Here is a 12,707-nt window from a genome sequence, read left to right as displayed (position 1 = left end):
TTTTGCTTTCGAGTTCAAATATGAACAATTGTTCTGCAGAGAAATTTTAAACTATTAAAAAATTCTGCTTTTAGTTTTTGTTAATATTAAAGTGACCACATTAAATCTACTTATGTGTCAAAATGTAATGCACATCCACTAATTTCTTTGGCCTGTAGCTTTGAGTTTATGGAAAATAGTATTTAAATCCACTAATTAATAACACTAAAACAGATCAGATGTCTATTATACTGAAACAGTACACATGCATATTCATTTAAGTCTCTTTCCATACCTGACAGGAAGACTTTAGCTCATCATGCTGCTCATAGCTGGTGCTTGGAGGGCTGGACGCCATCCCACCAGTTGTGGGTTTGTTGCATGTTTCATAAGGCACAATGAGCAGAAGAGCCTGGTTCAAACTCTTGATGCCACAGGCTTCAGGGTGCCTGTAAAATAAATACCAAAATCAGCTTGAGTAATAACTCTATGTAATAACAGATGTAATAACATACATTGTACTCATTCATTGCTAAGCACATAATGTATTTTAAAAATACATCATTTATTCACGGAAAAGACTATCAAACAGAAGCTTGCATGAACATTATGAATGAAGATTCATATATTTTGTATGAACTGTGTAGTGGCCTTTGTAGTATATAGGAAGATGAAGCTTACTGTGCCCCATTGCAAAGGAATACTTCAATTAAAAATGCTAGTGTTACTAATAAAGAATGAAAGCCAGATGCTTAGCATGATGCAAATGAAAACATAACATGCTGCTTTTTTTCATATATTGTTAGTCACATTCACATTTTTGGGAGAATAATTCCTTCCATAGTATGTTACTTTGAATATGCTGTGTTGACAGTTTCTCGCAGTGTCATTTCTGAGGACCTTCTCTGACCTTTCTTGTCTCCCCAGCTAGTGACATAGCATATGTGGCCAGCAGGCATGAGCGCCTCAGGTTTGGGCAGAGAGAGAGGGCTGATCTCTGGAGTATTGGTAATGGGCTCAGCCAGTCGCAACAGGGCAATGTCATTGATGGCATCGGGGTTGACGAAGCCCTCATGGGAGATGATGGCAGCAACAGAAACACACATCTCAGGGGGACCGTCCAGACTAGCACTAAGATGGTGCTTCCCCAAACACATCTGCCATACGTCAGGAGTTAAGAGGCTGAGGAAGACAGAAAGACAGGGATTTTGATGAACCAATGGGTCGATGAATGCATGGAAAGATAGATAATGGATATAAGCATACTCAAATACACAAACATATATGTCCAAAAGTTTGTAGACGCAGGGAAATTAAGGGTTTAAATACACTGTAAAAATTATATAATCACTGAATGCATGGCTTTTCTTGAGTTGACTCAACTTGAGGATACACAACTCAAATTCCTAGTTGAGTCAAAAGTTCTCTAATGCTTTTAGTTCTGCATCTCAGTTATGTAAATAAAATGAACTTGTTTTTTCATACTCAACTTCTTCACCAGCCAAGACTCTCTCCATCACACGAGACATTGAGTACACACTCATGGATGGCTATGGCATCGCTGGGGCTCAAACTCACAACCTCCTGGTGGGTAGACGGCTCAGTCGACTGCACCACTCAGGAACACGTGACGCAGCTCCGATTTTGTGTCTACAAATGTTTAATACACTGGAGAAAATAGTTGTTGTTTTGACTTTGAAGCGTGGCATCATCTCATGTGGTGCAGCTGTCTAATAATTTATCCCAACATCGGGTGGTTGTGAGTTTGAATCCCAGCAATATCACAGTGTCCATTGTCCGGAAAACCAAGAGGAGAATATGCCAGGTGGGACTGTGTGATAGAAGAAGCGCCAGCGAGTGGCGAAACTGAGTTAAAAAAAAAACACATTCACTTTAGCTTATCTAACAGAGATGCAGATCTAGAAACAGTAGCTTGGAGAATTTTTGACTCAACCAAGAAGTTTAAGTTGTGTGAACTCTGGTGTCCTTAAGTTGACTCAACTCAAGAAAAGCCATGTAATCAGCTACTAAATCATTTTAAGGTAAGCTGACCTCTCATTTTCTACAGTGGAGGGAGTTTACGACCCTTTGCTGCATTAACAACTTTTGCTGTTTTAGGAAGGACTTACACCAAATGTTAAAACATCGCTGTAAGGATTTGATTGCATTCAGCCACTAGAGCATTATTGAGGTGAATTACTGATGATGATGATTACTGATGATAAGTTCTTGATCACAAGCGAAACTACATTCTCCCAAATGTATTAGATGGTGTTCCATGACTGCATAGAGTGGTGGGGGAGACTCTAGCTCCACTCTAGCTGATGCTTTCCATTAAGCATGGTGACCTTAAATTTGTGTGGCTTCCAGTACATCCCATTCTATTGGCAGTGCTTTTATATGGGGCTTATTAAGCTGTCTGAGCACAATTCAATGCCTGGATCAGCAATAAGTGCATTTTAAAGTAGCTGAATTCACTGATTAGAAGGGCTATCTGGACACTTTTGGACACAGATAGGAAATCAATAAGTTGCTAGTAAAAAGTGTCTCTAGTCTTCTCACTCAAGTCTCAATTTAAGATCCAAGTCAGTACAGGTGAGTCTCAAGTTGGGTCCCAAGTCAATAGTGCTAATCATTGAGTCCTAAACAAGTCAATCTGATTTCTTCAGCTAAATTAAGGCCTCATTACTGAATATTGGTAACAGTTCTATAGCCTTGTAATGACAGCATGTTAGCAGTGTATGGCTGTATTATTTTTTTTTTTCAAAATTCCACAGAACACAGATAACCATGACAGGCATACTGTTATACACAAAGAGTATTGCATTACATATGATAAGAACTTTAAACAAGTACCACAGAACTTAATGAAATGAAACTTATTTATTTATTTTATTTGACGTTAATTTTTTATGTTTTTGGGAACATTGCTCACAGAGGATTAAAATAACTAGGTTAGTCAACAATCACTAGTTTGAACTGGATTTGGATGACAGAGCTGAACACATTTTACAGAAAAGACAACAAAATGATGGTTCATGCACAAACCTGACGTTGACTTTTTGACCAGCAGCATCTTATTTGGATTTTTTGTTCCACCTTAAATGCAGCAGTTATGTTTAGGTGCCTAACTGCTGCACCATTTAAGGTGGAATGACTAATTCTGAAATGAAGCCGGCAAATAAAAAGTCTGCTTCAGCCTTGTGGTGAAGTGTTAAAATCAGAGAGAGCTGTGTCTCTTTTGTTTTGTTACCATGAGGGAAAGGGTCAGTTCACCTGTATGTTTCTCCAGTAAGAGTTTAAGTGCTGAGCTGGGCTTATTGATGCTGTTGATTCTTCTGTTTTTGCCAGCTTATGGTGGTGAACTTGAGCTCTAATGCTTCTCTTGTTTTTCAAAATAAACTAAACCGAGCATAAGTTCATTAATAGACATTTGATGTTGCTGTTTATTCAACTTCATGGCAGGAAATGGGGCATTCACTGACACTTCGGCAGTAACCCTCTTGTCACTGGAGTGGTACCCTGAAGGGTACATCTCATTTCCTTTGGTCAAGGAACATAACTGTACGATGATCCGCTGAAATTATATTTTCTAAGTTATATTGACTCCACACACCCCATCTCCTCTCTACGCTTTTTATTTTGTTGTTCTATTTTAAAACATTGGGTTAAGAAAAGGTTCAAATATATACTTTTTACCTTAAGGTGCACAACTGGCCCTTAAAACCACTGTTGTACCAATGAGGGCATGTTTCCATTTTTTGTACCTTGATGAATTAAAAATGTACCTGCATGGAACCTTTATTTCTAATGATATAGAGTCACGTTTGCAGCCAGACTCTCCATGTTTCTTCCACTTTGTCTCAAGTCTTTCCGAGTCATGACTCTCAAATCCAAGTCAGAGTCCGAGTCAGTGGTGTTCAAGTCAAAGTCGAGTCGCAAGTCTTTCTTGATTTTCATAAGTGAAGTCTAAAGTCATCGAATTCGTGACTCGAGTTGGACTCGAGTCCAGGTTATATAACTGAGCCTAGTGAAGTCACACAATCATGTATTATTAGTATTGATAAGAGCTAATTAGTCAAGTGTAAACCCATGTGAGAACATTTTGTTCTTACCTGCATGGACACCTGCCATGGCCAGGAGTGAGGCTTAGCCTCTGCTCCATTCACCACCCTGGCCACATGAGTGATGGGACTGATTACTGGAGTTTCACATTCTGCTGGCCAGTCTAAGAGGAAGACATGGTCAACATCAAACACCATAGTTCATTTAGTGTTATATTCATTCACAGTAAAATCAGTAGTGAATGAAATCCATCTGCTTTGTGTCCAGCTGGGCGTAAATACCTTTTACTCATTATTGTAGATTACTTAATCAACAATATCATCTTTTATGAAGATTATATATGCGCACACATATTACCAAAAGAAAGAGTTAAAACAGCTGTTTTTAAAATGCACAAACTGTACCTTAATTTGTGTCTTAAATACATTTTAGAGAATGTGTAGCATGGTATGTGCTACCCCGGGCTCACGGAGGACACGGGAGGCAGGAGAAGCGTTTGCAGCAGCCGTATTTTATTTTCCAAATGAACACAAAGCACACAAAACCAAATAATCAAAGCTCTGCTGGTCACTTCTCAGTGGCTTTCAACTAGCTAGACTTTTCAGTCCTTTATCACTTCAGCTTTTCAGCTCTTCACTCAGTCTCTGTTGTTGCTGCTCGTCTCTCTCTCTCCAAGCGGTGAGCGCTCCATGGCGACATTCGTCCAATCCTCCCGGTTTTGGCACCACTGTAACAACTGTAATGATGGGTGGAGGAAGGACGCTGGGGGCAGGTGTGAAGACGGAGAGCCTTTAAATTATTTATAGATGACGCAAAAACCACTCAGCTTTTCAGCCCACAGACAAATTAAGAGAAGATGCTCGGTGGGACTTTTCAGTCCTTTTTTCATTTCTTGTTCAGTTCACTTCAGCTCAGCTCAGTTCAGCTTTAGCTCGTCTCTCACACCTTCACGGGTCTCCTTCTCTCTCTGGGCTCTGCCACCTACTGAGGGAAGAGATGACTATAAGTGGGCTGGCCAAAACAAGGCACTGGTGAACATCATCAGCTATTTAGTCCACTGGTTAGCCCACTGGCTTCTCCGTCCTGCATTCGATGCTTGGACACGCCCCAAGTTAAAGTTTAGGCCTTTACTAAAGAATTTACTAAAGGATACACTTAAAAACTGCAGTATACAGAATAAAACACATGTTCCCTGCACATCTTATAAGATCCAAAAGTCAGTGCTTAAGCTAGAGCTGTACAGTACTAAACTCTATGTGGGAAAGTGAATGTGCACCATCGTTAGCTTGGCACCAACATGACATTAACCTTATAAACCCCGTGTGATCTTTAAAATAAAATTTTAATTAAAAACTGATATGAAGTGAAAAAAAAAATCTGCAATTTCTGGGCCAATACTATGCTTATTTCAATTATTAACTGCAATTTACTGTCCTGTAATTGTAATTTACTACAATTATATCATTATTTAGCATATGATTTTTACCTCTATTAGAAACAAATGAAATGAAAAAGTGTCTGAGTCACATAGTTAGAGAGTAACAGTTATATATGAACACTTACTGATGACCAAATCATCCCATGAGTTGGGGGCCAGAGGGGGCGAAGTTGGAAAGACGTTGGGATCGGTGGTCCAGTAACCACGGAAACCCTTCCCCTGCACTTCCTTGTTGGTGCGGAAGCGAACGGTGGCTCTATCTCCGGTGACAGTCAGCTTGGGTGGCCCAAAGCCACAGAACTGACCTGAGCAAAGAGAAACACAAATATCAGCTTTTGACCATCTGACCAGCAGGACCCCTATAACTGAAGGGGTTACATTTTCATGTGTTAAACATGTGTTCAATATTAATCTAATAGACAGATTTGTGGTTCAGCAACTTGATCTGTTCTGAATTCTTCTATTTGAGAAGATTTATTTCTTTCATTAAAGATTAAACACTAAACACTAATCTTTATTTAACTACCGTAATTAACACCTTATGATAATCTACATTTAACTACACTAATTAACATTAAACACTTATCTATTTCACCAGTTCCTGCCTCAGTAAATTTTGCTTACTTTGATGTCTCTCATTAGTATAATGTTACTATTCCAACCTTGACTTTGCCCAGCAGCATCAAAGACCTCCACAAAGTCCACACATTTGCCAAGGATGTTGACCGCCTGCAGCTCAAAGTCAGTGAAGACGATGTGGAGGCTCTTGGCTGAGGGGCTAGAGATGGTCCAGGTGCAGGCCGCTTGGTCAGGGTAGTTATTGGGCCAGTTGGGTGACTGGAGCTCTCCCTGCTGACCGACAAATTCTCCACCACACCCAACCAGATCTGGGAATAAAAACAGACGTAATAAAGGTGGCAACAAGATTAATACGAGTGTAAATCCAAATCTAAGACCTCACACAAATCCCTGATTCCAGAATTATTTGTGAAATGATTCAATACATAATGAAATCTCAAATTTCACCCCAATTTGATTCCTTTTTGATTATTTTGGTATCATTTATGATTATTTAAACAAATACATGTACACAAATGTGACTCAAATCTTCTAGTGAAGCATAGAAAAACAACACATAGAGCCTTTACTGATGGACTGATTCAATCCTTGCTTTACTAAAGCTACTCTTTTCTTGCATGTGGCAAAAATGTCACAGTCATTATTTGATGTCTTGAATGTAGCTAAGAGTTTATCAAACAGTTTCCTAAACAACCTGAGAGTGCTCAGCGAAATAAAACAGAGATTCTGCAACATTGCATGGTTTCCAACTGCACTCAGCACAGGACTTCAACTTATTCCACCAACCAAAAAAGTTCAGCTTATTCCACCAACCAAAAAAGTTCAGCTTATTCCACCAACCAAAAAAGTTCAGCTTATTCACCAACCAAAAAAATATGTTCCAAAAACAGAAAGTAAAAAATAATTACTTCATGAATGAATGAATTAATGTCTTATTCTCTCAAAATAACTGCTTATTATATTAAAATAATCACATACTTTCTTGGCAAGTAATTACACATTTTTGGAGTTTGCCTTTATTTTGACTGACCAAGCCATTATTTCAACTTAAGTTGAAACTTAACTTAAACTTGAGTCAAAGAATTAAAAAACTATTTTCTTCCTGTCCTTTCGTACAAAAAGCATGTGAGCCTCGCTGCCGATATGTTAATGATGAAGTTGCACCTGTGTTCATTTAGAAGATAATCTGATGACTGGGCTGACCCCAGCATAAAGTGTTGGTGGATTGTCAGTAATCAATGCCTCGCTTAGAAAATCTGCCCCACAGTCTTTCATTTCATAAGACTTTTTTTCATGCTTTTATCTTCTACGGAACAGAGTTTGTTTTAATAATCTGGCTTATTGGAAAGCAAGATACCTGTGCGTTGACCACGTTTCAATGTGGATTGTATTCTAATAAGGCTTAAATTTGCAAATTCTCAAATTTTGTATTTAAAATGCAAATCCTGTACTGTTTTTCAGTAAAGAGGTCAAGTGAAATGAAAACAATGTAATTGATGTTTGGCTTTTCACTTTGCCATATATTCCTCATGTCATTACACTCAACATAAAAAAAATTCAGTGTACAAAGGCGTCACTGGGGCAGTACGTCTTCAGCACCTCTTGTTAGGAAGCGTTGTGCTACATTCCATTACAGTTATACTATTTTATACTATTTAAGTTGCATTGAGTCAGTACAGCCTGTCATGACTCCAGAATCTGTCATTTTTTTATACTTTAACAAGTTATAAAAGCATAGAAATACACACCCTCCACTGTGTTCCTCATGCCATTACAATCTCATGGATAGTGAATGTAGTACACCTTCAAAACTCATTTAAGGTAGACAGTATGACCCTGTGGTCCATATTGTATTACTGAAGACATTTACTTTGTTTGCGTATATGGAAAAGTAATGTGTACATTGCATTTCATGTTTTTCCACTATAGTGATGTAGTGTATTGTGTGTTTATCTCTGTTTAGATTGAATCAGTGACTCACTGCTAATGTCTGCTGGGTCCACGGCTCTCCATGTGGCTTTGAAGCCTGTGTCCACCACCCTGTCGTTGGAGGAGAAATGGACAGTCAGTGTGGCACCAACGGCAACCAGGTCTGCTGGAGGGGAAATGCTGCAGTGGGTGCCTGAGGGAGAAATCACATTCCATTTAGACATTAAACACATCCATACATGCTATATTATATTTATGCATACACATAGTTTGAGTAAATGGAAACACTTTATTTAAAGTCTACCTACATAAGGACTTCATAACATGCCTAAACATTGAATAACGTATTTACAAAGCCATATGTGAATGTTTATGAACAGCTTATGTCAGTATTCACACATCTGTTTTATTATACAAATGATGTTGTATTGATTGCATTATACTGCCCTTTAAACTAAATGGACATTTGTTCATAACATTGTTATGAAGAGCTTATAGGGCAGATGCCTTGTTAAGAACATCATATACTATACCAGATCTATGAAAGATGTCCTCAAACTACAATGTCTGAGGGCATCAATATCCTTCATAGACCTGATACAATGTGACTAATGCCCCAAAGAGACTTCCTGATGATGCTTCATATCAGTGTTATAAACTGATGGAACAAATGTCTGCCACTTTAGATTAAAAGCTGTTATGTCAGTTCACTGATGTTTACATAGTAAAACATGTTATCTTGCAAATATTGACTTAAGCAACAATGAAGTATTGCTTTTTCTATACAATTTCCATTGCTTATGCATGGGTTATGAAGCGCCTATGAAGGTCCCCTCAATAAATATGGATCTACCTGGAGTAGAACTGAGTAATATGGAAAAAACTGCAGTAAATATTTTAGAAAATATCTTGATGGTGAAAAATGTGAGTATAATTTAGAAGAAGTTGTTTACTGATGTGTCATACATTGAAAAACCACATATAATACGGTGGTATTATACTGTATGTAGTAAGTACTAAATTCACGATTAAGTCAATAAACTGTCCAATAATGTATTGCTTTGTGGACTCCTCAGTAATGGGACACTGTATTTGGACAGTCTAAACTGCCCAAACCTTACAATGTTAATATGTCACACGTTTTACATCGGCGTGTTTGGACACTCATCAGTGGTTTGATTCAAGGGCACATTCATACGCTCTTGGAAGAGAGTACAAGAAAGAAAGCATGAAAAGTGTGTGAAATGATAAATAATTACTCATTAGAAAATAAGCCCAGCCTGAGTCTACTTTTATATGTGAAAAATGTTTACCCAATAGTGTTTTGGGCTGTGGTAGACTCACAAAACTATCCACATGGAATGGTTTGTTTTGGCATGATTGTTTATATTTTTTGACATACATTTTCTGTTATAAGCAGTGTTTTCACACTTTTTTTCAGATTTTGTTTATAAGACGTCAATCAACATTGCTGAATTGATCCTCATTTTATATAAAAAAGTTAATTAAAAAACAATCTAGGGGAGGAGGATCCCCTGAAACAGGCCTTTTGTTTTGTTTCACTTTGTTCTTATTGCCTATTTTTAAAAATAGTTGTGCTTTTCAAATAGGCCACCTACTGATTATAGCTAACTGAAGTCAAATCATGCTCGGTAAAAGGCTTAAAGGAGAAAGAGAGAGACTACAGCTGAAGACAAACAATTCACAATTTCCATGCTTTTCAAATAATACAGCTGCAGCAAAATGACCATTATCAAAACAGTATTTCATTAAGTGAAATGACGCTATCAGTGAAAAACAGGCATATGCACAAACAGACGCCATGGGGATTTGAGACCTTTTTGCACAGCGCCTAGTTGTATGGCGTATATTATATAGCTGGTGCATTCTTCTCAGCCAGTTCTGACCTGTCATGCATGCACCACCAGAGCATTGGAACCACCACCTATAAACTCCCAATACTGTCTCTTTAGGAAAGCTTCGCGTTTCATATTGGGGTTATTTTGAACAACAGCCAAACATAATGTCAGCAGAGAGGGCTGCTAATAACTTACTATACCAAATTATTCATTAACAGCTACGACTCAAGCAGTGCCAGCTCTGCCTAAATCATGACATAAGCAGTGGTTTAGAGCTACCTTGTCCACCAGGGGACCCCCTAACAACTTCTGCGTTTCTATTGTACCATTTTGTTGTCTAAGGTAGTCAAGTAGAAGGACCAATCAACCAGTTAATTATGCCTTAAAAGACTGTACATGTAAAAGAAAGAAGATGAGGATAAAGAGCTAAGGACATTATTTGTGTGGTGTTAATGTTATGCAGTTTGTTTTGGCTTGTAATTGGACAACAAGCAGTAGTGGATCTGGGGTCTGGGCTGCTTCTGACTCTTTGCACTACATTTATTTTCCTTGGAAAACAAATTTCTTCTTTCTTCTGCTGTAAATCAAATTCAGTTTCGTTCATGTTCCATTTTTTCCTGTGAGACCCCCCCACCCCAGTCTTCTCCCCACCTTCCCCTCTAAAATGTCTATGCCTGGGCCTGGTGAGGAGTATGATTATCTAGACCAGATCGGTGACAGTTCAGTTCAGCCAGCCTACCCAGAGATCCAAGGCTGTCGGAGATGGACACGCTGTCACTGAGACACAGCTGGCTTTCCTCCAGAGAGAATGTGTCGAAGTGCAGGTGCACACGCTTTCCTGCAGGTACGACGATGTTCCACTGGCAGCGGGCGCCGTTCTCATAGCCCTGAGGGTGATTCATAGACGACAAAACACCTTCAGTACCAGTCTGCTCCTTCAGCCCACCACAGCCAGAAGCTGTAAAACAGTGAGAGAGAGCAAGAGATAGAGAGGAGTCACTATTTATGATGTAATCCTGTAATTTATGTAATGTAATCCCACTCTTTATAAGTCAATCCTACATTTGTTTAACAAATCGAATTTATAGAATGCATAGAATAAAATACATAGAAAAAATACATAGAATTGGCAACACTAGAAACAATGGGGTAAACGGAAAAGAGGAAAGTAAAAATTAGCAGAATATTAATATTGCACAAAATGTACTTGATTGAAATGTGTACAATATATGTATATGTATATATATATATATATATATATATATATATATATGTATGTATGTATATGATGTAGTGAAAATACAAGCATCTTTAAAATATTAATGTCCAGAAGGCAAAAATGTTATTTACTTTTGATGTAAGTTTTTATATTGTCAAATTAATTTTTTTCATGCTAATATTTCATTTTCTATGTTTTATATGGAGCACTCCTTCGAATTAGTTTAAACAACAAAGCGCTTGCAAGGACGTTTGATATTTACAAGGATTATGTTATGATGTATTTAAGCCCAAGACTTTAATGGAGACAGCAGTAAGCTAAACATAAACAAATCATTTCTAAGCTATTTTCTAAGGGGACTATTCAGAGTTTCAACTTCATTTCAAGATCTTTATGAACTTTATTCAGAAAATGTTGCCCCAGTTTTTCATGACCTTACTGACAGAGATTTTTAGTCTATAGACATAGGCGAAGCCTTATTTTAGCCACACCCCTGCATTTTAGAGCAGGGAGGGAGGCTGTAGTCCTGTTCCTCAGGGCTGCATGGTGAGCAGTTCGATCCCATTGTTTTGTACATGCATCCCAAGTCTGAAAATCAGCATATAACTGTCCCTTTGGTACAGTTTTTTCAGTGTTATGAATGTTTTGGTACTGACAAAATGGAATGGTCAGTCATTGGTTTGAATAAAATAAACATAATTAAGATATAGGGTCACTCAAAGCAAAAGGCTTTTGGTCTTTTGTTTAGTTTTAAGTCCAAGTCAGTTAAAAGTCCAAAATGTATTCTGAACTAGTTCAGTAGATCCATGTACTCTCATTGGTATTAACATACTGATGCCGTCATAGCTGTCCTTCCGCATAATGTTCTCTATCCAGGGCAGGTAAGCAGAAGTGCGGGTGAAAACACTGGGCTTCTTGTTCATGATACAGCCGATGGGCCCAAAGCTTGTGATGCCATGCACCTCCCAGGGGCCTGTGGGGCCATCCTGACACACGAGGGGCCCACCTGAGTCCCCCTGTGCCACAAAGAGAATGAGCAAACACAGCATAATCACCTACAGTGTTCACCTGTCCTCTAGAGCACAACCTGTAGCTCCACTAGTCCTCAGTGTGCTCTGTAGGTGTTAATTAAAACAAGAATATACACATATGAAGCTCTTATTGGCATAATATTGTTGTCGGGGAGATTCTGAAGGGATGCTTTTTGCTGCTGGTGTTCTCTAAAAAGAGATGTGCTATGTTCTTAACTAGACATCTAGATAACAGATAACAATAGATAACAATGTGGCACAAAAATGTGTCAAGTCAGAAAACAAAAAAAGTGTGAAGGCAAGATGGAAAACAGAAAAGAGACATTTTCAGTAATACATTTTTAAGAATATAGGGTTGGTAACATCCCCTTTGCTGTATGAATTATAAAATACACATAAAAAATATATTTTTTGTTTATTTCTTATTAAAAATGGCACAATTAATAGAAATATTTGGGTGGTACATTGCATTTTGTTGTTATATGGCAAGAGCATCTATCAATGGAACTGTCACCTGCAATGCATACAATGTGAGTAAACCAGTTCAAGTCCATCATTTAGACATGAACTTAGACAAATTAATATTAATGTTTTTTAAAATACAGAAG

General features: G+C 38.1%; 2 protein-coding genes across 3 annotated transcripts in view; both read right to left on the bottom strand.

Moving 5' to 3' along the window:
• Positions 1–296: 296 nt before the first annotated feature.
• Positions 297–4,168, bottom strand: LOC119263487 (chymotrypsin-like elastase family member 2B). Its single transcript, XM_037538531.1, has 3 exons — positions 4,095–4,168; positions 890–1,161; positions 297–428 (listed from the first exon to the last, which is right to left on the bottom strand). Exons 1-3 carry the CDS (start codon positions 4,142–4,144, stop codon positions 397–399), a joined length of 354 nt encoding a protein of 117 aa, XP_037394428.1. The 5' UTR covers positions 4,145–4,168; the 3' UTR covers positions 297–396.
• A 366-nt stretch (positions 4,169–4,534) lies between these two features.
• The window catches only part of zgc:154142 (uncharacterized protein LOC555481 homolog), a 61,692-nt gene continuing 53,519 nt past the window's right edge, over positions 4,535–12,707 (bottom strand). For both annotated transcript variants that reach the window (XM_037538416.1, XM_037538415.1), the window contains 6 exons: positions 11,901–12,084; positions 10,589–10,807; positions 8,043–8,183; positions 6,145–6,369; positions 5,608–5,787; positions 4,535–5,028 (listed from right to left, as the gene is read on the bottom strand). In XM_037538416.1, the coding sequence (XP_037394313.1) occupies positions 4,961–5,028; positions 5,608–5,787; positions 6,145–6,369; positions 8,043–8,183; positions 10,589–10,807; positions 11,901–12,084 (1,017 nt within the window). In that variant the 3' untranslated portion in view covers positions 4,535–4,960. The remainder of the gene's footprint in view (positions 5,029–5,607; positions 5,788–6,144; positions 6,370–8,042; positions 8,184–10,588; positions 10,808–11,900; positions 12,085–12,707) is intronic.

This window comes from Pygocentrus nattereri, chromosome 5 (assembly GCF_015220715.1).
Source record: "Pygocentrus nattereri isolate fPygNat1 chromosome 5, fPygNat1.pri, whole genome shotgun sequence".
Taxonomy (NCBI): Eukaryota; Metazoa; Chordata; class Actinopteri; order Characiformes; family Serrasalmidae; genus Pygocentrus; species Pygocentrus nattereri.
Note: the sequence above shows the minus strand (reverse complement) of the source record. Positions and strands in the feature narration are given on the sequence as shown.